The 26853-nt window shown below is 40.9% G+C and overlaps 1 protein-coding gene across 1 annotated transcript in view; it reads right to left on the bottom strand.

Annotated features, from left to right (window-relative positions):
• The window catches only part of SIM1 (SIM bHLH transcription factor 1), a 66385-nt gene that overhangs the window by 13698 nt on the left and 25834 nt on the right, over positions 1-26853 (bottom strand). The window contains exon 9 of the mRNA XM_030882962.2: positions 12110-12278. Within this exon, the coding sequence (XP_030738822.2) occupies positions 12110-12278 (169 nt within the window). The remainder of the gene's footprint in view (positions 1-12109; positions 12279-26853) is intronic.

The following is a 26853-nucleotide window of genomic DNA, read 5'->3' on the forward strand; positions in this document are numbered from 1 at the left end:
TGTTCTTACAAAGGGGGTTTTCTCCAACCTTTACACCCCAGTAGACCAACACCACACAGCCTCGGTTACATCCTCATAGCACTGAAGCGTTCTTCCACCACAATTACAACACAGATATTCCCCTTTTGAAAACAGTCATGAGATTCATTCCTGCCTCAAGAGCATGTTCCAGACAGGTGCTCTGCATTCATCTGGATGTGGCAGCAGCAAGCCAACTCAGGAAAAACACCAGATGTTCCAACAATAGATGCTACAGTTATCCATTTTTATTCTGGCAGCTCACTGAGGTTTTTATTTTTATCATTTTTAGCTGTAAAATATAGAGAGAGACCCTCTTATGGTAAAGTCCTGTTTTCCATGAAAAACTTTCACTCTATCGGGCATGAGCAGCTTTCCTCTTGATTTGTATCTGAACCATGAGAAAAAACATCACAGATGCAGACTGCATTGTACTAAGAACATATGCATGCTTTTAAATCACTTTTATCTTACTTTTTACTAATGTAACCCTGAAACATAAAATATGTCCTTTTTTTTTTTTCATTCACTGTTATGGGAAGAACAGATGGTAAAAGGGTTAGATTAAAGTAATACAGCATGTCCATTAAAATAACCCCCACTGCTGGGGATGCTTCCCTTGAACAGGAGTTGTGTTTACTGTAAAGAACGGCTTTGGCTTACACACATTGGAAATTGCCGGGGGTCTTCTCAACGATAAACATAAGGGTAAGAGAAAAACTAATGTCAAAATCAAATGCATTTTAAAATGACAATTATGCAAGTTATTTTGCTAATCTGGGAGGCGGACTGAAAACATTTGCCTGTGATACTGTAACTCAACAGCAGTCAAATAATAGATTCCATTTCTGACTTGAAAAATTTTACTACCTAGAAATTGTAAGGAAGGAAACCTTCAAGAAAAATTAGAGAATACATTTTAAAAGAAAAAAATATCCATCTTGAGTCACATTCCAGAGTCAAGGATGGCTTCACTAGAGGAACTGAGCAATAAATATTTCCATTTACACTGTAAATAATTAGAAAGCAAATACTGACTCAAAATCCAATTATTAAAAATTTTAAATATTTTGGCCACTTCTCCCCTCATTTTAGAAAATGGTATAAATTGTCATCTTCTCAAAATCAATTTTTAAGAATGGTTCACAAGATTTTCACTCATTATTGTTATGATTTGCTCCACTTATAGTATAATCTGTTATTTATTGTGATGTTGTTTTTACCTTTAATCCACATTTTAGTTATTTTTAGCTCAAAGAATATTCTGGTGAGAAATCTTTCATACCTGTAAGTTCCTGATATATTTCATGAAGTACAAACATGAGAAGTTTTTTAATATGCCTCAAATGTGGTTTGAAATGACTTAGGGCTTCTCTTAATCCAACCCCCCACCAACAGTTACAAAAATGTTCCTGGGATTTGGTTCACTCATTTTTCTCACAGAAAAGTAAGCATAGTCGACATCTCGTTGGCTGTCAGGTTGACATGCAGCTGGAAGGGAATCAGCACTCGGAACCAGAGGCCAGTTTTCCTCCAGTGTAACTCTATAAGGACTCTCCTATAGGGTTCCATATGGAGAGAGCTGTTCCCAACCATGAAATCCACAATCCACATCCTCTTATAAATCCGAAGGTAAAGTCCTAAAGGCTGGCAGGCATCTTCATTGCACTGAAGATTTTAAACGGGTAATAAACATTTAATTAGGCCCTTTATGTCCTGGCACACACAGCTGTAAATGATCAAGAATATCCCAACTTGCATAGGTAATATAGAAATGGCTCTAGCTCACTGGATAAATCCTGGGTTTCCAGGACCAGTAGCACTAGTTTTAGTGGTAATCTTTTTCCATGATGGGCTTTGAGCATAAGCCAGAACCACATCCATCTTTTCACTGATACTCTGACTCACTCTCTGATTTTTCACATATAAGTGGCAGATTAGATGGGCTTGAATTAGATGGATACAGGTGGCGCCACCTGCTCCAACCCCTTACTGCTGCTTTATTTGGCCTTCCATTGGTTTATTCTGAGTTTGGACAAAGGAGGGCTGCCCAAGCTGCTCTTGGCAGTGTCCTAGAACTGGGCCAACAGATTGGCAGACGTATTACCGGCCTTCTGCATACTAAAAGAGGAGAGCTATCAGATTTGTAATTTTGTAAAAAGAAATTGAAGCTCAAAGGCCCTCTGCTGAGTTAATCAATTTCAAACTGGTGTCTGTAAATGGAAGGATGGATCTACCTTCTCATCTTCTAAGCCAAGCACAGTAAAATAATAAGGAAAACTAAAAGAGCATAAGCTAGCTATTAAATAATATACATCCAGACCTTGACCTTCCAGGAAAACACTGCAATTCAGTGTGCTACAATATGCTTAAAGAAGTTTCCTAAAAATCTGTGAAAGACTGAAGAATTAAAGAAATCTCAATTTCTTAGACAAAGATATCCAAATCCAACTTCCTTAACTCTACAAAGGTCCCATTATGAGGGGGTCAGATCCCACCAAGCACTGTCCAATAAGGCATTGCTGTCTTTAATTTCACTATTTAGTTTTAATAAAATTTGATTTTATAGGTTTTGTTAAAATAAATTTCCCCAGGCACATTTTGATGGTGGATTCAGCCATTCCCCCTTCTCCTCTGTTCAGCTGCAGAGCAGAATCACAAATCCCAGCCTTCATTTCCATTAAGCCAGAAGCAGAGGCATTCCATCTGATTTAGCACAGCTGCTTCGCCCACTGCTCAATGTCGTTTTGGACACTAACTCTCCCCTAGATCCAAACCATCCTACATTATGAAACAGAGATGTGTTTAACATGAATTATGCCTTATAGCCAGGGATCTGGGGAGATGAGAGGTAGGCTGCAGCTGTGCTTTGGTGGCTGGGTAGGATTTAAGAAGCTCAGCAGGAAAGGTGTCCTTAGGGCAAGTACACAGCTAGAATAGAGAATTGATGTGGTGGGGCTAGAGGTGGCTGGAAGAGGCAAAGACGTAGCCTGGGCCGATTGTGGAGATCAGACTTCATACTATAACCAACACTGAGCCTCTGTAGGTTTTTAAGTAGGGCTTGGGGTGGGAGGTACACGATGTAAATGATATTTCAGGAAGCTCACTCTGAGCAGGAATGCTCAGAGACTGAAAGGACAATAAGGAGGGATGAAGCAGTCTAAATGTGATGTCCTGCTCTGAAGAGCCTGGAACGGGACAAAGACAGTGGGGATCAGGTAGAGGAGGAGCTAAGGGTCAAGACACACCATGAAGGAACATTACCCTCACAAGGCCTTTTGTGTTCAAAGGTCAAAAACCAAACCAACTAAACAAAGAAACCCCAAATTTAAGACTTTTCCCTTTCTTATGGAAGAAATCGATCCCTCCTAGATATAAAGGTGTAGCACCGAAAACGCACATAGATTATTAAAGAATAAGAGAGTGATCTAGAAAGTGTCTACTGGGCTTCCCTGGTGGCGCAGTGGTTGAGAGTCCGCCTGCCAATGCAGGGGACGCGGGTTCGTGCCCCGGTCCGGGAAGATCCCACATGCCGCAGAGCGGCTGGGCCCGTGAGCCATGGCCGCTGAGCCTGCGCGTCCGGAGCCTGTGCTCCGCAACGGGAGAGGCCACAACAGCGAGAGCCCCGTGTACCGCAAAAAAAAAAAAAAAAAAAAGAAAGTGTCTACTGATCATGGAAGTGGGCCCTGGAACTAGGGCTGAGCCCATAAACAAAGACAGGTTCCTGGGATGGAAGACAGAGCCAAATGGCATTTCTTGTACAGACACTCACGTGTACAATTATTTTGTAACCAAAACACACACACACACACACACAGAGCTAATATCAGTTGTCACCTCTCTCCATTGTTGCAATGGAGATCACAGTGGAGATGTGGAGACTAGAAAGCCCACTTCAGGACAGGATGTGGACAGTTCTCTTCCCTAGAATGTGCGCCAGAGAGTGCTCATTCAAAGTTTTACTCTTGAAAGAGCCTCTAGATTCTACCACATGTAATTCCCCCTCAGCAGGTAGGTGTTTGATTTGTACTGCAAGACTCTGCATTTGTGAAACCATCCTTAGGTTGTTTTTCATGTGTATCTTTTGCCTCTTTACATAGGTTATAAATTCCATAGTAGCAGAATATTTTCCCTACTTGGGGTTTTTATGTCTCTATAGGCAACCAGCTAAATATCTGCATAATTTTTTAATGTATTTACTTATCCATTCATTCATTTCATTCACATTTAGAGAGTGAGTATGTGGAGGACACCATACTAGATGCTGGGGCAAGGTTGGGGGTGGGTAATGAAGTAGACATGGTTAACTACTTTCAAAGATATTATAGTCCAAGAGAGGAGATCTGACATATCTAGAAGGCAGTAGAAGATAGATTATTATAAATGGAGGCACAAGGGAGAAATATAACTCAGTTATATTTCATGAAAGAGGCAGCATTCAATCCAGGCCTTAGAAGATAGTCAGAATTTTGAAAAATAGAGGCAATGCAGGCAGAAGTAAATGCATAAGCACAAGCATGGAAGCAGGAAAGGACAAGGTGTTCAGCAAATAGTGAGCAGAGAAGTCTGGCCAGATCAGAGGGTGCAGGTAATTTAGGACCCAATTATAGGTGACCTTGAGTGACAGCTAGGACTGTGGCAAGTCTCCAAACACTGATCAGTGGTCTTTTAAGGTCAATCTGAGAAGCAGGGAAGACTGGAGAGGAAAATTTTCCAAAGTGGAGAGAAAATTAAGATGCGCTGCACTCCTCCAGAGTGAGGGAGCTCCTGGGACACAGGCAATGGGAGAAGGGTAAATGGGTGAGGGGGGGGGGAGAGCACAGCTAGAGATGGAGCATGAGTCTGGTCCTTGAGGGTGCTCCCAAGGGGTTCAGGGCTGTATTAACTGTCAACCTGCAGCTCACTGCAAACCTTGAAAATAGGAATAAATCTGAACCTGCTGGAAACTCCCCATGGCATGAAGGTCTCTAAGCTTGGAGGCTATTGGTTCTCTCACTCTCAGCCCCCAATTCCCTCCTCCAGTTCACTGCTGGAAGGACAGGTGAGCCCCCAACACACACCACCATAGCTACACCACGGCCAACACATGCCTTTATCACATACCTACTATGCTGTGTTTAAATTATCCGTTTACATTTTTATCTCCCCCACTGAATCTGTAAGCCTCTGGGGAAAGGGCTGTCTAGCCAGGTCATCTCATCTCTCCTCTGTTTCTTTATCCACCTATCTTATCAACTTCACCTTGGTGGGCTTATCCATCAGTTCATTTACCCACTCACTCAATATGTCCTGAGGGCTTTTGGGTGCCCAAGGCAATCTTGTTAGCAAGGGTAACATCTCCTGTCCTCAAGGATCTTAAAGTCCCCATTTACTGCCTCCAAATTTTCTTCCTTTCATCTTATAATTTTTGCAAAGTCTCATTCATGCCACTTTTTTTCATTTTTTTCTTCTCATTGGTCTTTTCTTATTCAATGAAGTCCTGCTGCCTAATATATAAATCTCATGTGACTAAACACAGCCATCCGTTTATTTCAATTTGTGTGAGATTTGTCATCATTGGATTCTCGCTATTGGGAATGCGTTTTACACAATACATATCATTATATATCGTATGTTTTAGTAAACACCAATGAAACAGTGTTGTTTGCGATATCTGCCTCCTTGAGTAAACTATTTAGCAAGAAAGTATATCATCTTTTGGTCCTATTTCGAATCCCATATACCTAGTTATCTACCATAAATAGTTACCTTACCTTTACAAATATTTATACTATCGTGCTCCCAAGCAAGGTGAAGGACAAAGAAGTTCCCTGTAATGGCAGGTAGACTGTCCTAGAAGCAACCACTTTTGCCCGGCCCCATTGTTATTTCCTTCCATCTCATCACCCATTCTATCCATCACACCTCCTAAAATGTCAACTTTCTCTGCAGACTCACTTAATCAGACCGTTCCTTGACCTTGCACATCCCCTCAGCAAATTTGTGTGTGCTTTTTAGCAGACTTCACTGGTCTATTTCAAACAAGGCCCCAGGTTCCTCCTGAAACCCATGTGGCTGAGTGAAGAGAGAGAAGCAGGGTAGTGGAAGGTAAATTTGGGGGTATAAGGAGGCTGATTAATGGGGAGTCTGCCCCTCCCCCAACCATGTGCCAAGGGAATGAAAAGGTAGCTGCAGGGGCCTGGAGGTCCCATGACCAGCCACATCTTACAATTCCTCTCTAAAATGTTGGTCTTGCCTCCCCAGTGAGACCATGGACATGGTTCCTTAAGGGCCCACCTTTAGCATTTTAGTGCACATAATAAATATTTAACTAAATGCAAGAGTTGGTAAAAACCAAAGTACAAATCTGTAACACAGAGGTCTCACCTTACTGAGTGAAGTGCTTTCTAAAATAATACTTAGAGGTTTATTTATGAAGACAATCTAAAAAGACCATAAGTGTCCACTTTAATAATCTCCTGAGATTTCTATAGAAGAGAAGATATCTGAAGTTTAGACATAGCCAGAAAATATAAACAAGCCTGTAGTATAAGAATTTCAGAGAAGATAACCTCTTTTTTTTTTTTTTTTTTGCATGATGCATTAAAGTTTTTGTCGTTGGTAATGGTCAAGGATTACATGTTTTCATTTAACATAAAACATGAAATGAAGGACATCTATCCTGGTAGAGATAAAATTACTATGTGTAAGGGAAAACTACACTTGAGAAATTCTCGGTCCTTCTGTTCTCTGTAGCCTAAAAAGTCAGCATAGCAGTCACTGATGTATTTTTTTTTTTTTTTTTTTTTTTTTGCGGTACGCGGGCCTCTCACTGTTGTGGCCTCTCCCGTTGCGGAGCAACAGGCTCCGGACGCGCAGGCTCAGCGGCCAAGGCTCACGGGCCCAGCCGCTCCGGGGCATGTGGGATCCTCCCAGACCGGGGCACGAACCCGTGTCCCCTGCATCGGCAGGCGGACTCTCAACCACTGCGCCACCAGGGAAGCCCTGATGTATTTTTTTTTTTGAGGCCAGAAAGAACCTTTGCAGGGAGAGAGTTTCTACCTTCACCAAAAGGAAACCAGATTGCTGGCAGTGAAAATTAAGAGGGTTCTGTGGGATTATTTAAAGTAACAGATGTGAAGTTAAACCTGCAAGTGTTACAGTGTATCTGTAACAAGAGATTAAATATTTTCAGGTTTCAGAAGCATACATGGTTTTATGCATGCACTGTTATTACAGAATTATATAGTGTATTGCTTATTACTGACTAGGGAAAAAGCAAGAGGAGGACAGAATGATGCAGTAAAACCAGAGGGCACGCACTGTCTCTAATAAACGTAACAACTATAAACATGCCAAGAGGAGAAGTTTAAAAGGAAACTGGAATCAGGAGACAGTTTATTCATGATTGACGTGGCTAAACTATGGCAGGATAACTTCCAACTGTATTAGAGTAGCCATGACTAGTTCCAAAAAAATAGGTGAAAAAGACTCTAGCAATTGCTGCTAACAATTGCTAGAGATAAGATCTGAAAAATAAATTCTATAAGCTCAATATTTCTAATTCAACAGAACTGTGAAAAAAATAAGTTACTATTTTCATGAATATAAACTCAATAACAATAAAATACAACTGTCATAGTGGTAAGATAGCTCTACAGCAGCACAGTAGCTAGCTGCAGAATCTTTGGAAGTTATCTATAATATTTCTTACAACAATTTTTCCAAAACCATTCAAAACAATTCCATTTTGACCTCTCTTGTCCCGAGTAATACATAGAGGTACAAAGGTGATTCAGTCTTTCATTAAGTGACTATAATATAATCAAGTTATTCCCAAGGGCATCTCATACCAGGAGGGGACCTGAAAGTTCATCTACTACTGCAGACAAACTCGGTGATGGCAGCGCATTACAACTTGTGCATGTCTCACGTCTTCAAATAAGGGTGCCTAGATAATTCCAAAAAGCAATGTTGCTGTTTGCCATGCTTCGAACGTCCGTTAGAAATTTCTAGATATGCCTAATATATAATAGAGCAAAGAGCCTAATAAATAATATTGATAGAATCATTAAATCACCATTTCATAACTAATAAAAGGTACAAGATGTTACCCTACGAGCTCAATTTTGCTCTGGAAATGGCCTCTTGAAAAAACCTGAGGAGAATTTGCATGCTAAAAACATGTAAACATGGAAATAACAAAAAATAAAAGATTTTCTCTTTATTTTTGAGAAGAGGCAAAAGCAGTTAAAATTAAATACCAAGCAAAGCTTGACAATTCAGTGAATAAAAATGTATTTATTATGGGTCTGTTAAAATATAAAGGGAAATTCAGTGTAAGTGTGTCATTAACTAAAAAATGTAAGCTTTAAAATATAATTTCAAAATAAATCTATAATGATCAAAATACATCTACGATGAGAAGAAGAACAAGGATAAAAGAAGCAGCCAAGGATAGAAATAATTTTATTCATCCTTCCTCTACGATGCTTTTCACTTCAGCTGAGAACTTTAGCTCAGACCTTCCTAGGCTCACGTCAAGACTACTAAAACGAGTATCTCGAGTAGTCTGCCTTGCTTCCACCAACTTAATGCTCTCATTTCCTGTTCAAAGCCTTTACAGGTTTTCCACACAGCAAAATCTAAACTCCTTGGCCTAGTAGATATTGGCACTAATCAATGAATGCTTCCAAACATATAACCCCTTGGCCTTATCCACAGGGACCTACCCTACCCCACTTCACCCAAGGCCCAGTCACACTAACAGTGTGTTCCTGCATCTCTTCAGAATCTTGGTCTTTCTGAAGTGTCCTCTCCTTTCCCTTATGTGCATATACCTGAATTCTACCCTCAAAGCCAGGTCAACACCCTCCCCAGTCATCCAGGCTGACACCACTCCTAAAGCCTTTTGTATACATCATCTTCTATACACTCCTTATCCTAGTATATAACTTATCATTCCAACTGTACTGCAACACTTAAGGGCATTTCTTATACCATTTCTTTATATTCTAGCACCTTCTCCCCAACACCTACCCTCTACCCTCATTCATCACAATGGCCAGTGTAGCATCTTTCTGATGTAGGCACTCAGCTAGCATTTACTGAGTCTAAGACACATAAGAGCAATGGTGCAAGAAAACTGAAGAATGAGTACTCCTTAATAATATAAGGGCGGGACTTCCCTGGTGGCGCAGTGGTTAAGAATCCTCCTGCCAATGCGGGGGACACGGGTTCGAGCCCTGGTCGGGAGGATCCCACATGCCACAGAGCAACTAAGCCCGTACGCCACAACTACTGAGCCTGCGCTCTAGAGCCCGCGAGCCACAACTACTGAGCCCGTGTGCCACAACTGCTGAAGCCTGCGCACCTAGAGCCCGTGCTCCACAACAAGAGAAGCCACCGTCATGAGAAGCCCGCGCACTGCAACAAAGAGTACCTCCCGCTCGCCACAACTAGAGAAAGTCTGTGTGCAGCAACGAAGACCCAATGCAGCCAAAAAATATAAATAAATTTTAAAAAAATAATAAAAGATAATAATATAAGGGCAATTTGGACCAAATAAGACTTCTGAGAAGCTAAATTATTTTTTTCTTTAAAATTTCTGAGGATTTAGAATCCAAGATGGTGGTATTGAGTTGTTTTCTTCCAGCAGAAACAGATGAGTTTGCCCTGGATGTCATGCTTTTCCACTGTGTCCCCAGAGGACCCTCTGCTCACCCCATGACAATTCACTGCAAAGACTGTTCCTTTTTCTGTCTACACAAGTGGCTCCTCGAAAGCAAGACTGTGTTCCGTTTCTGATTTCTACATATTAGTAGCCCATGTACTAGAAACTCAGTCAATGATTGACCTAGCACCATGATTATCTAAAGCAAACATAATTAAAGAATAACCTTTACTAGGCACATAAATGTTAAGTGAACTTAATTCATGACTGAGACTTCAAATGAGACATAGGGCCAAAATTCTAAGGATTACATTTATATAAGTATTAATCACAAAAATGAACACAAAAAAGTCAAGAGAAACCCTATGTTGATATATGTGTGTGCATGTGACTGATTTTTATAGATACATCATAGAATATTTCTAGAAGAAACCACCATTTTGGAGAGGGAAAAGGAGGAAACAGTGGGTGATTTTCTACTTTCCACTCTTCTGCATTGCTTTTTTTTAAAACTATGAAACATGTACAACTTTCAAATTAACTCCTCCCCACATAAACACAAGGAGCAGTCTGATGTCAGTTAAAACATTTTTTTAAAAATGTGTAGGTGGTCTACAATTAGAGTAAACTAAAGAAATTTTAGACTTAAGAGCTGAGCATGAAAGAAAACATAGGCAATGAGGTTTTGGAAGTCCAGTGGGGAGATTTTGTTTTTGTGGCTTAATTTCTATATAACAACGGACAAACTCCTTCTTAACTTAGTATTTCCTAATTTAAATTCTCCTTTCATCTAAGTGTCCAGCACTCCTATCCATATAAGGATAGAATTACCCAAAGGAGTAATTCATCCTTCCAAGTACTAAAAAGAGACAGTAAAACTCTTTTCCCAAGGTATAAGATAGTAATAAGAAAAGCTGCTCAGATATTCAATAAAAAGAAGCAACTCCTCCTCCATAGTGACTTGAACTAAAATGCACTTTATAAGTAACGTGCTCAGTCCTCATAAAAGAAGGTGTACATTGAAAAATGTCCAGGGCTTCCCTGGTGGTGCAGTGGTTGAGAGTCCGCCTGCCAATGCAGGGGACACGGGCTCATGCCCCGGTCTGGGAAGATTCCACATGCCGCGGAGCGGCTGGGCCCATGAGCCATGGCCGCTGAGCCTGCGCGTCCGGAGTCTGTGCTCCGCAACGGGAGAGGCCACAACAGTGTGAGGCCCGCGTACCGCAAAAAAAAAAAAAAAAAAGAAAAAAGAAAAATGTCCAGGCATCACACATCTACTCCCCTCCCTTTTGTCAGGGTAAAGAAATCTGGTCTCTGTGGCACCAGACATCAGTCCCTTGGGGCCCATGATCTTCTCACATTCGCACACCAAGCTGCTAAAATAATCTAGCAAATAGTAGCTTCTTAGTGACCATTAGTTCAATGAATGACATTTCCTCAAGCAGTGCCCACTTGTAGAAGTCAACAGAATAATATAGCTCTGATAAGTAAGAAAATAATAGTTTCTGGACCCACTGGTTTGCCATTTTTACTTTAAAAAATATATTTAGAAACACAAATGATAAAGACCACCTTGATGAAATGCCTCTGAATTCAGCTTGGTTTTATACTAGCCAAGGAATCATCTCCTGAGTTACTCTAATGAACTGCAGGGATTTGGATGTGGCACCCTTAAAGGTGGAGGTGGTCACAGGGTATGGAGAGTGGGAAATCCTCAGTTCTGTCCCACTTCCTTCAGGCCAGCAGAGAGTTGTCCCTACACCTTGACACAGACAAGCTTCTATATCTCAGTGGCTAATGAAGAAAGACATTCTTTTTTTCCTTCTGAGCATCAGGACTCATCTTTGTACCTTGCAGTGTTTCTGGAATACCTCCTCTGGGTCTCATCAGCTCACCACCTTGCAAAGATGAGAAGAGGGTTGCTTTTTCTACCATTCCTGCCATCTGGAAGACCCTCTTTGTTTCATTCCTCCCCATAAATAGTCCATCTGTGCTCAAATCTCATGGTGAAATGTATCCTTGATCTTTTTGCCTCCACCTCTTAATTTATCCTTTGACTTCAGTTCCTGTCCTAAGATTCAATTTTCTACATCAAGCTCTTGTTTTCCATATTTTTCTATGCTGGCTACTTCTTTCTGGTTAATCAGTGTAGAGGAAAAAATTTAGGACCAATCTCCTTGAAATAAAGTTATGGCTCTGACTGCCACTAAGCCTCTCACAACCTTCATATAAAAGCAGTAAACCACAAGATCACTTCAAATTTTTACTAGCACAGTTATTTTAAAGGAAGAAGATATTTTTAGAAAGCTTTCCAGATTTATAGAAGTTTTAAATGTACTAAAGCCAGATAATTAATTCCAAACAGCTTCAATACTTCCTCTCCTGTGAGACCAAACCAAGTCACAAAAACAGGAAGTGGCCAAATGGCTGTGCACCTACCTGAGGGTATGGGGAAGTCCTGGACTTTGACTTTGAGCTGGAGAGCCTGGACTTGGCCCCCTTTCTGCTGTCAGTCATGGCAGGAGTGGAGCTGCCTGCATAGGAGAAGGCTGGTTTGGAGGCTGAGATCTGATCCAGGGAGAGCTGCAGCCCTTTGTATTCCGTGTCTCTGCAGGGTGGGAAGACACAGCCCTTAATCGGCCACCACAGGAAATGGATACACATGTTCTCTTACCAGAAATGACAGCCATTCATATTCAAAAAGGAAGCAAGAAAAAGTTAACCATGTAACTGGTTTCCACAAACACCTTGATTATTTTAGAAGTGCCTAACATGTAACTAATGCCTCTGAATGTAGCTGCCCCAGGTACCACAGCTAAATTATATGATATACTCATGAAGATGTCTTGATTAAAAAATACATTTTTCATTATTTTTATATAAGTAGAAAATAAATCTATAATTCAAATTCGCTGAGCTTTTGTGTCCTCACTGGTAAGATATGGATTATAAAATTTACTCTAAAAATTGTCTGTGTGGGGTGAGCGCCATAGACAATTGACCATCTGATGCTATCTGATCACTGGCAAGAAGAATGTCTTCTATCAGCTGCTCCTAGATCAATCATTCTAGGTAAACATTCCAAATATTCGTATGGCTAGCAAACTAGTGTATCTAGCTTATTAGTTAAAAATCCCTTTCGGGACTTCCCTGGTGGCACAGTGGTTAAGAATCCACCTGTCAATGCAGGGGACACGGGTTCGAGCCCTGGTCCAGGAAGATCACACATGCCACAGAGCAACTAAGCCTGTGCACCCCAACTACTGAGCCAACACTCTAGAGCCTGCAAACCACAACTACTGAGCCCACGTGCCACAACTACTGAAGCCCGTGCTCGCCTAGAGCCCGTGCTCGCAACAAGAGAAGCCACCACAACAAGAAGCCCGCACGCTGCAACGAAGAGTAGCCCCTGCTCGCTGCAACTAGAGAAAGCTCACGCACAGCAATGAAGACCCAACACAGCCAAAAATAAACAAATTAATTAATTAAATTATATATTTTTAAAAAATCCCTTTCAACAGGCTAACTAATTCAGTTACCTTAGGGTACACATTCCCACCAGTTCTTTTTACTCCTTCATTCAGTAAATATTTATTAGGCTGCTAATATATATCAGACTTTGTGCTATATGGAGATGAAAGGATAAATAAGGCATTTAGAGTCCCTGCCCTTGTGCAGATTACAATCTATTGGGGAGAAGAAATAATAACCAAATAAACATAATAACTGCAGACTGTGATATGACCGGGATAAAGAGTGTATCTCAGAAAGTTCGTTACAAAGGTATTGTTGAGGCATTGAGGGACTACAGATGACAGCTTGGCCCTGCCCCCAGCTACCACCTCAGCCTGCTTCCAGGCAGCGGGGAGTCTCAGCTCACTCCTCACCCCTTCCCACTGGCAGCCTGACTAAAATGTTTCAGAGTCTTCTTTGTGAGGACTCGTGGGAGCATTTTCTCTCAGGTTCCAGAACTAGCTGAGCTGCTCCTGAGTAATTGATTTCTTTTTATCTCATGAGCACTGTGAATCATATCATTCATCATGTTTCCCTCTTTGCAATGAAGTCAAAAGCCCTGAGCCCAAGGCTGATGTGTCACCACCTCTAGCAAGTATACAAGTCCTCAGGTCAGGCATTTCGGGCAACAAACTCCACGGCTTCCTTTATTTTTTTCTTAGCTTATTTTTCCTTTCTCTAATGGGTTCCTTTCTCTAATGGGTTTTTAAACATTTTCTGTGCATCTTCAATGCTCTTCAGATTAAGATAGCTATATTCAGTGTAACAAATTGATAAAATTATATATGTTAAAGTGACTGGCAGATGTCCATGGTTCAGCGAATATTCATTAACCTTCTTTTCCTTTTCCCTACCTATTCTTCTACAGAGAGATCCGGCAAAAGCAAAAGTATAATTCAGGCAAGGAGTTCCTCCTCAAGTGACCAGGAATAGAAACCAGCTAAAACAGGTCCAATAATATCAATGCAACTAACTGGAGTGTAGTGATAGATGTCATCAAATTGCAATGGCTTCTTATCAAACAGTCCATCTACTCAGTGAAAGTTAAAAAAAAAAATTTCACCTATGTGAGTAACAAAAATTTAGAAAGTAGGGACTTCCCTGGCGGTCCAGTGGTTAAGACTCTGTGCTGTTTGGTGGGGGGCATGGGTTTGATCCGTGGTCGGGGAACTAAGATCCCACCTGCCACGTGGCCAAAAAAACCCCAAAATTTAGAAGGTAGGCATGGAAATTGTCTCCTGGGCTTGGGGAGTCTGATCACATCACTGGTTTGCTATACACTCTAAGCTCTAATCGACTCCCAAGGACAACACATGGCACAGGCTCTGATCATTCCCTGGTCAGAACCTCAATGCCCGCCAAAATGTGGTGCCCACCTATTTTTCTGACAATATCTCAGAATTTTCCTTCATTAGCCCCTCACTTCATCCAAAACAGTTCTCCCCAAACTGACCTTATACTTTCCTGATTTTCTCTCTACTCCAACACATACTTATAAAACCCCTCTTATAAAGAACTATCTTAGATCCCACTCGCCTCTAGGAAGCCCTTCCCAGCTGCTAAGCCCATCTATTCCTTCAGTATGTGTTTACTAAGCATCTTTGTGGTGGCCGTGGGGACACAGCAATGAACAGAAGGACTAAGCCACTACCCTCATGACCAAGGCACCAGGGCCAGTTCCTGAGGGAAGTGGGGAAGGACCCAGGAGCTTATCTCTTTCCTCCTCTAATCTTATTTTTCAAGAGATTATGTCTTATCTTTCCCAGTGGATTCTAAGTTCCTAGAAGATTAGAGTCAAGACCTACTTTATTCCAATGGCATTTTTTTTTTTCTTTTTTCTGTACTCGGGCCTGTCACTGCTGTGGCCTCTCCCTTTGCGGAGCACAGGCTCCGGATGCGCAGGCTCAGAGGCCATGGCTCACAGGCCCAGCCGCTCCGCGGCATGTGGGATCTTCCTGGACCGGGGCACGAACCCGTGTTCCCTGCATCGGCAGGCGGACTCTCAACCACTGCGCCACCAGGGAAGCCCCCAATGGCATTTTGCACAAGAGTTCACATAGATGGAAGAGGAAGAAGGTAAGGATGCAACTAAAAAAGGACTGTTTTCTTCAATGACGACTAATAACTTGGAGCCCAAAAGCCTTTCTCTGGGGAAAAAGACCCTTGTGGGCTGTGAGTCCCCAGACCCACCTGGCCCTGAGATCACATGGATATGACAGTGAGCAAGCTAGGCTCTGACAGGGGGTAGAGCCCCCATCCTTGACCATCTTCTGTGTCAAGTGTACTTCTGTCTGCTGGGCAGCAGAGTATCCATCCAGTCCCTAAGACTGACAGCAAAAATCATGCACCCCTGAAAACTGGTCAAATCATTTTTGTCAACTCATTCTTAATGCGACATTTCAGCACAGAGACTTCATGGCTACAAGCAGAGAGTAAACAAGGATTCACTTTTCTCTTGCACATTATCAGACCCCAGAGTATGCATTTCAACTACTGAAAAAGTCTCTCCAAAATTTTTGCATAGTTTCCAATGAAGAAAACACTCCAAATTAAATAGGCCTAAATAAAATTTGAAAGCCAGTAAATGCTTTTAATTTCTACATATACACATGAAAAAGCTAATAAATACAAAAAGAGTTATACTTTGGATACACCAGTTAAAATATTAATGTTCTGGTGCACCAAAAAATACAAAAACAAATCTGCCAAAATTAAGCAGTAGATCATGAAGTCAGGTAGATCACAGTTTGAGCCTCTTACTGTGTGATAACCTGTCTAGACTTTAATTTCCTCTTTAAAATTCACAGGGATGTGGGCTTCCCTGGTGGCGCAGTGGTTGAGAGTCCACCTGCCGATGCAGGGGACACGGGTTTGTGCCCCGGTCTGGGAGGATCCCACATGCCGCGGAGCGGCTGGGCCCGTGGGCCACGGCTGCTGAGCCTGCGCGTCCGGAGCCTGTGCTCCGCAACGGGAGAGGCCACAACAGCAAGAGGCCCGTGTACCGCAAAAAAAAAAAAAAAAAAAAAAAAAAAAAATCACAGGGATGTGCTGAGGTTCAGATGAAATATTATGTGGAAAGCTTATAGCCCAGTACCTAGAACATAGTAAATGCTCAATAAATAGTATTATTTCTTCACTTCCACCCTCGATGGCACTTTTTGGCACCTGATTTCCCCAAAGCGACAGTTTCACTTTGGTAGCAACTGTAATACCTTTCATTACAAATACTTCCCTATGCTGTATTTCTTTCCTTTCTATCTCAAACTCATTTTCGTTTGCTCTGTTCCTTTTTAGCTTCTAAACTGTATTGTAGTGTGGCCAACATATTTATTAAGTTCATTAAGTCCTTTATTGCTAAGTCAGCAAATGAAGACCATAGAGCAAAACAGACCTGGCATTCGGAGAGGAGCTCGGCCTTCCTGTTTCTCTGTTCGAGACTCTAACAGCTCAAAAGATGTGTTAGGATGAAAAGCACAATAAAAAAATACCCACTTAAAGACATTTCAAGTACGGTTGATGTACTGCCAAGAGCAACTCTGCATGGCAGATTCACTGAGAACAAAGCATTTGTTTTACTTTCAGAATTCTATTAAATTGAGTATTTCATTTGTATAGATTAAAGGTCTAGATGCTGATGGGAATCACATTACTGAGTTCCATTTCCCTCCTCCAAACTCAGACACAAAGAAGAGTCTGGCTCTACCTCTCCCCCTCCCCCTAGTGAGGTGTATTCTGGTATACACACACATCCTCAAAGTTAGTTGTATGCCTAGTAAAGCCGTTCAGTGCTTCCCTGTGGAGTGGGACAAAATAAAATACGTGGGTGCACAGAACTTAGACTCTGAAATGAGAATGGTGAGGAGCTTGACTTAGGTGACTTTAATAAAGGAAGGACTCAGCCCTGCTCAAGCTTTCTTGAGAAGTGCCTCATAGACCATGTTAAGGACCCCATAGGTAACCCTCTCAAGGGCAGCTCACGCTGTTCTCCCAGATATGATTGGCATATTGAAAGAGGAACTGACATATGCCATTTGGCATATTTTTCAATTTACTTTTTTTTGGTTCTCTTTTTAATGACTTGTACCAGCGCCATAGACATCCTCAGGTACCTAGGCTCTGAAAGCTATGTGAAATGGGTAATTTGCAATCACTAGGACTTGCAGCTTGTCAATCTCACCCATATTTACACAGACCAAAGTAATCCTCTTATTCCATTATGGACAGTCAGAAATCATTCAATTTGCAGAATTAACCATCTGAGTCTACTCTAAACTTTATAATAGGCATGTACATATTTGGAATTACTCAAATTCCAATAGAATAAAAGGGGCTATTTTTGCATCATTGGCCTTCTCAGCCTTTCCTTAAGCAATATTCCACGACCACTCACAAGGTAAATGCCAAATTGCCATATGGGAAGCTCACTGTGATGCCCTTGCAAAGCAAATGAAAGGTGTCTTCGCTGCTGAAAGGTACTGTCCGCTTCAGAGAAATGCATCAATATTATGTCTAGCATTTTGACTGGGAGACTGGCATCCATGATGCCAACAGCAGCACCAACATATGTACGGCCTTCAAGCGAGTTGGGATGATTATACAGAGAAGTAATCAACAGTATTTGATCAGCTCATGCTGAGTCAAGATTCTTTGCAAGAATTTCCCTCTTCAGCTCTGCCTTACCCTTTTCTGCTTTTGTTTCCACTGAATTTTTGGTTTCTGTCACGTCTGTTTTGGAGCTGGCCTTCTGGAGTTTGTTGACTTTATGTTATGTGGCAATTTGTAAAAGATGTTGCCAGATTTCCCAATTGAGCTTTTTTTGTTGTTTTTTAACGGCTGAAGGTGATCAAATTACCGAGGAAAACGTGGAAACAAAGACATACAATTGATTTGGCTCCAAAGGCGCTGACTGAAATAAGAAAAGGATTGCATTAAACCGTGATCGGATTAAGTAGGAATGACTGTGCCTTATACTAAACTTTTTAATTGGATTCTAGAGTCACTGTTACACGAAGTGCATGACCTTCTTTTGATTCTGGCAGAGTTGCTGCCTGGCCACTGGGTAGACCTCTGCAGCAGAGAGACCTACTTTCTGTTTCATTTTCAGGCCCCCACAGAGCCCAGCAGAGATATCTGATAAGGAGGATTCCATACTGTGAGGGGCTCACAGACTTAGACAATCTGCTAGGAAATTAGGCTAAGGCACCCTTGGAAATGTAATAGTCTCATAGTAATATGAGACTATTACCCTTCATAATAGTCTCATACTAATACTAAATGTAATAGTCTCATACTAATAAGTGGATTTGTGTTTGCCCCTTGTGGTTTTCTCCATTTGATTTGGTGATTTTAGTAGTTCCCCAAAAGTCTTGGGGTTTCCATAAACATTGCCTAGAAACCTCTTTCTCCTCCATTTTGTAGGTTTCATCCAACATGCTATGGAGTGGATGGCCTCACAAGGGTAAGGGATGACTTACCCTTCTCGTATGTGAGAGTAAGTATTACATGATAGTGAATGAGGTTTACTATCACATTGTGATTTCAAGAAGGAAAGACAGGGATGTAAACAAACAACAACAACCAAAAAGTAAGTCAAAAACTATAATGTAAGATGTGGCAAGACCAACAATCCTCACAACAGGGATAGTGTAACACTTTCATACAAACCCACGACACAAGTTGAAATATAGTTCAATCCAGACCGGTCACCATATTGCATCTGACTTTGTTCTCTTCTCCCCATTGGCCACAGTGATCTCTCCCTGCTCCCTCCTCTTAGCTCCTCTACCAGTCACTGTCCCACCCTCATTTGGCACTTGTAAATCTGTCTCACAGTGAATGGCATATCTTAAATTCCTTATCTTCTAGTAGTCTCTGTTTACTGTCTAGCACAAATATCTTACAGAGAACAGACGCTCACTTGCAAGTGATTAACAAAATAATTCTCATTGCAATAAACTGTTATTCTACTCCAATCCGAATGACCAAAAATTCAAAAAACTGGCAAACATTTCTACATAAATAAGAAAGAAATATCTGCTAAGTAAGCAAGTTTATGTGAGGGATTCTCAAATTCCCAGATTATAATTAATAATGATCATTCTGAAATTCTGTGAGATCTTAAGTCAAAGAAACAAATCATATGCTACCGTTTTAGTGGTACGTATATTAATTAAATGCACTTATTTTTTATCAAGTTATAATTCAGGCATGGCATATGTGATATTTAGGCAAACTAGAATACTAAATTAATTTCATCCTCAACCATGTCTTTGGAACCATTACAGTTGTAATGAAGGGGTGAGTAGGAATAGTGCTTTAAACATCCAGAGAAACACTTCCAAAAATCACTAATGAATACAATATCTCTGCAACAGAAAAACATGAAAAGGATGTAAGCAGTGCACAAATTGCTGAGAAATAATTTTTTTAAGGTTTTGCCTCACTACTAGTAACCTGTGTGAATTAAGGCAGCTACCAGATGTCATTCTTGCCTTTCAAATTGGCAAAGATTTTTTAAATGACAGTAAATCTCAATGAAGGCAAGGTGAAATAAATGGGTATTTCTATATACTACTGCTAAGACAGTGAACTAGCAATGTTTACCAAGAGTCTTAGGAATGTTCATACCTTAAATCCAGTAATTCCACCTCTAGGAATATATCTTATGAAAATCATCAGAGATGAGTATCAAAAGTCTATATACAAGGGTGTTTATCAGTGTAATTTCTTGTATTTAATTATAAACAAATAGGAGGAACCAACAATAGAAGCATTACTTAATTATGGCCTACTAATGTGATAAAATACTATGCAGTCATTCATTTTTTTTTTTTACTCTAACAATGTGAAAAATACTATTGACAATGTGAAAAATTTTCTCTTTTTAAATCAACATGTACTGTATAGGCATGTATATGCATGTACCATAGTGGGAGGCAAAAAACTAAAATGTTAACAGAGGAGTTCTGGAAAATAAATTAATGATGTTCTTTACATTCTCTTTATACCATTCCACATTATCTTAGTTTTTTCTGTAATAAACATGTATGAGTTTTATAATCAGAAAAAAAATTATTGAAAAAGAAACACTAATTGAGGCAAATTTCAGGCACTCCTACCTCATTGTGAAATGGTTCCCCAATTTCTTTTCCTTATATATCCAGGGTTTCTTCTTTGTGAATGTTAAATTACAAAGAGAGAAAGCACTACTAAACTTCTTTTCCCATAGGTTCAACTTCTCATGCACACTATTTATAATTTTTAAATGTCCAAATGACTTTATGCTCTCTTGGTGCCTGTACATTTCACTTTCTTTCTGATCTATTTTCCACCCTTCCTACCTGACAGAATTATCTGTCTCTGAAGGCTTTCAAGTGAACTATAGGACTTTACGTTTCCTTCTTTGGAGACTATAACTTAAAATATTACTTATAACTGAAAAAAAGAAAGTCTTGCCACAGAGCTTCTTAAAACAATTTAGTTCCATATGAGTTATAGATGACATATTTGTCATTGTTTAAATGGCATAAACCCTACTTTGGGGCCACATTTCTTGCTCTGAGGAACTTATTTTTTTACGTTCAGAATTCATTCTATATCTAGCTACTAAAGTTTTAGGTATGTTTGTGAATCTTCCTGGTCTAAGTTCCAAATCCTATTGATCTTATAGCTGTGCTGTGTCTTATTTTCTTGAGGAGGACTTTAAAAGTTAGATTCGAATAAATTAAATGCAAAATGTGCTGCCTCTTTCATCAAAGGCGTAAATTAAAAATGGTCGGTCTCCTTTCCCAGGAGAATCCCTAATTTTAGCCCACTTCTGGAGGAGAAAAAAAAGCCAAATATAAAGAAAGTAAAAAATGATATTAATATCAACCAAGTTTTTCTTACATTTAAAATTTTTCACAAATAGAAAATAAAATGCACACATGTTTTTCTGGCCCCCTCTTTGCATTCTGTCTCACCTCTCCACCCTCTCTGTCCATCCCTCTCACTTTCACTGTCAATTATTAAGCTGATGTTTTTCAAATATATGTTCTCTTTAAAACCCTGCCTATGTTTAAGATAGATATGCGATGGGGGAATCCATCACCTAACACCTTATATTTGGCTGAGGTTCTATTCTCACAGGAATAGCTTTCTCACATAGTTCTTCTGACCCTTACAAAGCTGATTCCTAAACCCTACAATCCTCTGGCAGAGAGGGTGAAAGGGCACACCTCCTGTTTTCAACTCCACACAAACTCCAGGAACAGAAAAATACCTGTAATCGCGAAGAAATAATCTTTCCCCAACACTGGGATCCTATCCACAAGATCTCAGGGTCCCCCAATTCCCCACAGTGTGTGAGGAGGCCCCGCAAAGCCAAACCTCATGGCACTGTTGGAAGCGCTGCCCTTTCCTACACAACACAAGGCCCTGACATGTCTGCAGATCACAGAAAAGTTGAACCTCAGTCTTCGAACTCCCTGGGAAAAGATGCAGCAAAAAATGATGGCATGATGCGATGTTTTCAAATGCACAAAGTCTTCATCTGTTTAACTTAAATATTTTAAAATGTGTCCTATAGCATTTATTCTTGATTAAACCTCTTCTAGATAGTTAATCATTTAACGGTTTCTTTACAGTTGCTGTGCAAACAGTTCATTCATACCTAGGACATATCAAATCTCACAGATGTGTTCTTTAATTGGATTCATTTATTTCTAATCTCCTTAAGTCCTTACTACTGTAATGCTTAACTAAATATACATTAAACTCTATTATTTAAACAGCTAAAATAAATTTGAGATGTATTTTATGAATAAGAATTCACAATTCAACAAATGTTTTATTATCATTATTATTATATGTCTTGGTATTCAGATATTTTAAATTGCCTGGTAAATAAGCTGTGTTTTAACAAAATAAGTTCTGAATTGTTGCTAGAGATTCTGAATTGCCCACTGAAATGCCAAATTTTTCATTGTCCCCATATTTGGAGTCAGAGAGCTTGTATAATACTATACAGAATATATAGTTATAAATACAGCCTACTACTAAAGACAGATGCCTGCTTTTATTATCTTTAGGGCTGGAGATGTTTCCTTGGCTCCCATGAATATGTCTCAAGACTGGTCTAGTGGTTGATGCTCAATATCTGTTGTTAGACATTTATTTCTTTGGCTTTAGACAGATGGCTCAGAAAAGGATAATAGGGTAAGCCTCATCTATTATCCTTCATTGATTCAGTTTATAAGCTTCTTTCTCTAGAGCAGTGATTCTCAAATTTCAGCATGCATCAGAAGCACATGAAAAATGTATTAAAACACAGCTTGCTGGGCTCCACTCTTTAGAGTTTCTCATTTGTAGGTCTAGGATAGAGCCCACAATTTGCATTTTTAACAAGCTCCTGGATGGTGCTGACGCTACCAGTCAGGGGACCACGCTTTGAGAACTAGAGCAGTTGTTATCAGGGATGAGAGAAACTAAAAGAATCCGTTGAAAGAAAGGGCACCACAGAGAAGATGGAAAACCACTGAAAAGGGAGGGAACATTCCAAAGACAAAATTCACATGTTCCCCAGGGCCTGCCCTGACTGCATATATTTCACCAAACAATTCCCATCCCTGACTGTTTGCTTCCTTTCAAGCCTCCTCTTGGGCATTTCCCATTCCTGCAGACCCCAAACCACTCAGAGCTGTAGGGCTTGGTCTTCAGGCTGCTTCTCTATTAACACCCACTCCCTAGTGACCTCAGCCCCTCCACTGGCTTTAGATTCCATATGCTGATGACCCTCATCTTCAGCTGAGACCTCCTCACTCCAAGACACCCAGATCCAACTGCCTACCTGGTGTTTCCACTCTGATGAATAACAGGTATCTCAAACTAAACATGTCCACACACAACCCTTGATTGCTGCCCTTTCCTACAAATCTGCTTCTTCCCATGATTCACTCAAGTTGCTCAGACTAAAAACCTAGGTGCTGCCCTTGACTCCTATTGTTTTCACAACTCATATCCAGTTCATCTGCAAACCCCATTGGTCTACCTTCAAAACATCCTGAATCTGATCCTTCACCACAACCTCCCTCTTTCAAGCCATCATCTTCCCTCATCTAGGCAATTACAATCATTTCCTAACTGGTCTCCCTGCCTCTTCCCATCACCCACCCCAAAGCCTATTCTCCACATCATCCAGACGATCCTTTCAAAGCTTAAATTACGTCATGCCATGCCTTTGGCTCAAAACTCTCCAATGGCTTCCCAAAGCCTTGAGACCCAATATGATCTGACTCTGCCTATTCTAGCATCCTCTTTTTCTGCTCTTCCTCTCTCTTTCTCTGCTCCAGCCACAGTGACCTCCTCCATTTGTCAACTTGTCAAGCTGATTGCCACCTCAGGACCTTTGCACTTGCTTCCCACTGCTGGAAATATTCTCCCTGCAGGTCTTGGTATGGCTGCCTCCCTCCCTTCATTTAAGAGTCCTCAGAGAGGACTTCCCTGACCACTTCTATCTCTTTTTCCCTTAATTTTTTCCCCCTCATTTCCTGACATTATACAACATATTTACTTGTTTATAAGTACTATCTATTTCTTCCCACTAAAATTTTTGCTCCATGAGGGTAGGAACCTTGTCTGTCTTGGTCATACCAGAGTCCTACCACAGAGCTTGGCATGTGGTAGACACTGGGGAAATACTTGCGGAGCGAATGCAAGAAACACGCCCAGTTTTCAGTAGAGAGGACTAGGCTCTACAACATTTCTTACCATCCTCTTAATTACAGTCACAGAAATTAAGCTAATTCTAATGATAGAAATTTGTTTATAATGAAGGTCCTATTGAGTCAACAAGATGAGACACAAATAGAAAAGTGATTACAGTGTGAAATGCCATGTAGCGGCTCTAAATATTTTCCCCTGGTTTTCAATTAACCCTCACAATGAATACCACCCTGCACTTTGCTATTTCTTGAACTGCTTTAATTGCAGGAATGAGATTGACACCCACTCTGCCCTCCCTTTTGTGGGCTTCATCCTTCCAGCATTTCTGAGCTGTAACCCTACAGGGGTCCATTACCCAAATCCAGCACAACAAATACTTCACTTTGCCAGGACTGTAGCAAGATTTCAACAGCTAATAGAAATGCTGTGACATTACTAGTCTCTTAATGGCTTTTTTTTTTTTTACATCTTTATTGGAGTATAATTGCTTTACAGTGGTGTGTTAGTTTCTGCTTTATAACAAAGTGAATCAGTTACACATATACATATGTTCCCATCTCTCTTCCCTCTTGCGTCTCCCTCCCACCCCTCTAGGTGGTCACAAAGCACCGAGCTGATCTCCCTGTGCTATGCGGCTGCTTCCCACTAGCTATCTATTTTACGTTTGGTAGTGTATATACGTCCATGCCACTCTCTCACTTTGTCACAGCTTACCCTTCCCCCTCCTCATATCCTCAAGTCCATTCTCTAGTAGGTCTGTGTTCTGGAGGAAATAAAATGCTGCTCTTTTCCTGTCGTATATTTGGACACCGATATCAATTAATGGGAGTGTTGAAAGAAGTAAATCTCGTGGGTCCTTACCTTCAGCCACCAGAACACATTACAGTCATCACAAGCGCAGAGAGTGAAATGAATGACCGAGGAGCAGAAGCAAGCCACAAACCCCTAAGAATGCTCTGAAACCAGGATTCTATTTTTATCGTGGTTTTCAATAGTAGGAGGAGAGAGCCAGCACATTCTCAGATTGCATTGCTAGAGAATGTTGCTATTCTCAGAGAGATGTAAAAAGTGGCAAGGGACTTGGATTTAAAAGTACAAACACAGAGAGAATCCCACTTTAATGGGTACCATTATGACATCCAGTTCAACACAATGAGGCTATTTCCACGATCTGGCCAGCAGCCCATATTAGCACGGCTTTACTGATGTGGATACAACAAATTCTGTTTGAACAAGAAATCCCAGGGGAAAAAAAAAGAGATCCTTTCACAAGCTCTATCTATTTAGCAATCAATCAAAGGAAAGATATCCTTCTAGTAAAGACAGCAGCTTGCATTTGAATCCTGGTAAAATATTAGATGTTCTGAATAAAATAATGGTCTACAGGTGATGCTTCTGGACTGCTGTTTTGTGAACATGTCATGACCGTTGGTGCTTAAACTGGTGGAGGGGAGATGGGCTGGGGCCTGGAAGTGAGCATACTGCATAGCAGCTGACTGGTTCTGGGAAGCAATGGAGACCCCATATTGAACAAGAGAGTGAACTATCCATAGACCTTGGTAAAATCTCTGCAAAACATCCTATTACTTCCTGAGCAATAGGTGGAATCATAAAATTGCCAATTTTGGACTATTTCAATATACAGAAATGGCAATTTCATATGGTTCACCCTAGTACAATGTTACCAGCTTAAAAACAGCATACCAAATAGGAAGTTGGACGGGCTCTGGAGTCTGGGCCCTGGGGTGGTATGCTCTCTCTTGAGCTGTGTTATATTGGCTAAGTCACTTGGCCTCTCCGAGCCTCTGGCACAAAATAACCACCGCTCAAATGCGAGTCCTTCTTATTCCCCAACCTTTCTAAGCTTGGCAACAAACAAGAGCACCTTCCCACCCCTCCTTCAGCTTGGAGCTGACAACCATCTTCCAGTCTCTCCGGGGCAAGGCAGCAGCAATGCCTGGGAATTTCCCTTTACAAAAGAAAAGTTTAATTACATTAACCTAAAATAATTAGCAACACTTCCTAAAAATGTAATAAATCGGCAAAGACTATTTTGACTCTAGAGAGATTCTTCAATTTAAAATTTGCTGAGATGCTTAACCCTATTAGAAGTCAGCCCCACAAAATATTCAAAAATCACAGTCAAAGCAGAACAAAAATCTACTCTCAACATCATTCCAACAGGACAAAAGTCAACCTGGGCACAACTGCTCTCTCTCTCTGGCTCAGGTAATGAGATACACAGGACCTGCCCTGGGTAATATCCTTGTGAGAATTAAAATTGGACTTCTTAGCCTGCAATCGGTTACCTTGCTGCCAATCATGATCTCCAGACACACACACACACACACACACACACACACACACACACACACACACACACACATACACACCCCTCTCTCCAGAGGCCCGGCTCCTCTCACTGCATCCGCTCCCTCCCCACCATCTAACCAGAGGGGAGTCTGACTGCCCCTGCAAGCTTATTCCCCAAGGGCGCCCTAACAGTCCCAAGGTACTTTGGGCCCTCTTCCTTCTAATTGTGGATGGAAGCACTTCCCCCCAGGAAGGAATCTCAGTCATCAGTAAATCTATGGAGAAATCAAGGTAGGCTATAGCTTGGACTTGTGCTTACTTCTTTTTCCTTCAGATATTGTCTTGTTCATTTCGATGTCCTCAGAACCTAGCACTGTGCCTGACACATAATAGGTGCTCAATAAATCATTTATAAATACTTAAAGACCTATTAGCACTAACCAACTGAAGGATGGTCTCACAGTCCTTTCCAGATGCCTCAGAATGTTTGGTGACTTATTCTTGGGCAACCCTCAGCCTTCTGAAGACTTGTGCTTTCCCTCCTTCAGCCCAAAGACTCACAGACATTTATTCTGCGTTTACTGGCAGGTCAAAAATTATTCTATTTAATTTCACTGAAATAATCACCCTAATAATTTACACTTATCCCATGTTAC

The sequence above is a fragment of the Globicephala melas genome, chromosome 14 (assembly GCF_963455315.2).
Source record: "Globicephala melas chromosome 14, mGloMel1.2, whole genome shotgun sequence".
Taxonomy (NCBI): Eukaryota; Metazoa; Chordata; class Mammalia; order Artiodactyla; family Delphinidae; genus Globicephala; species Globicephala melas.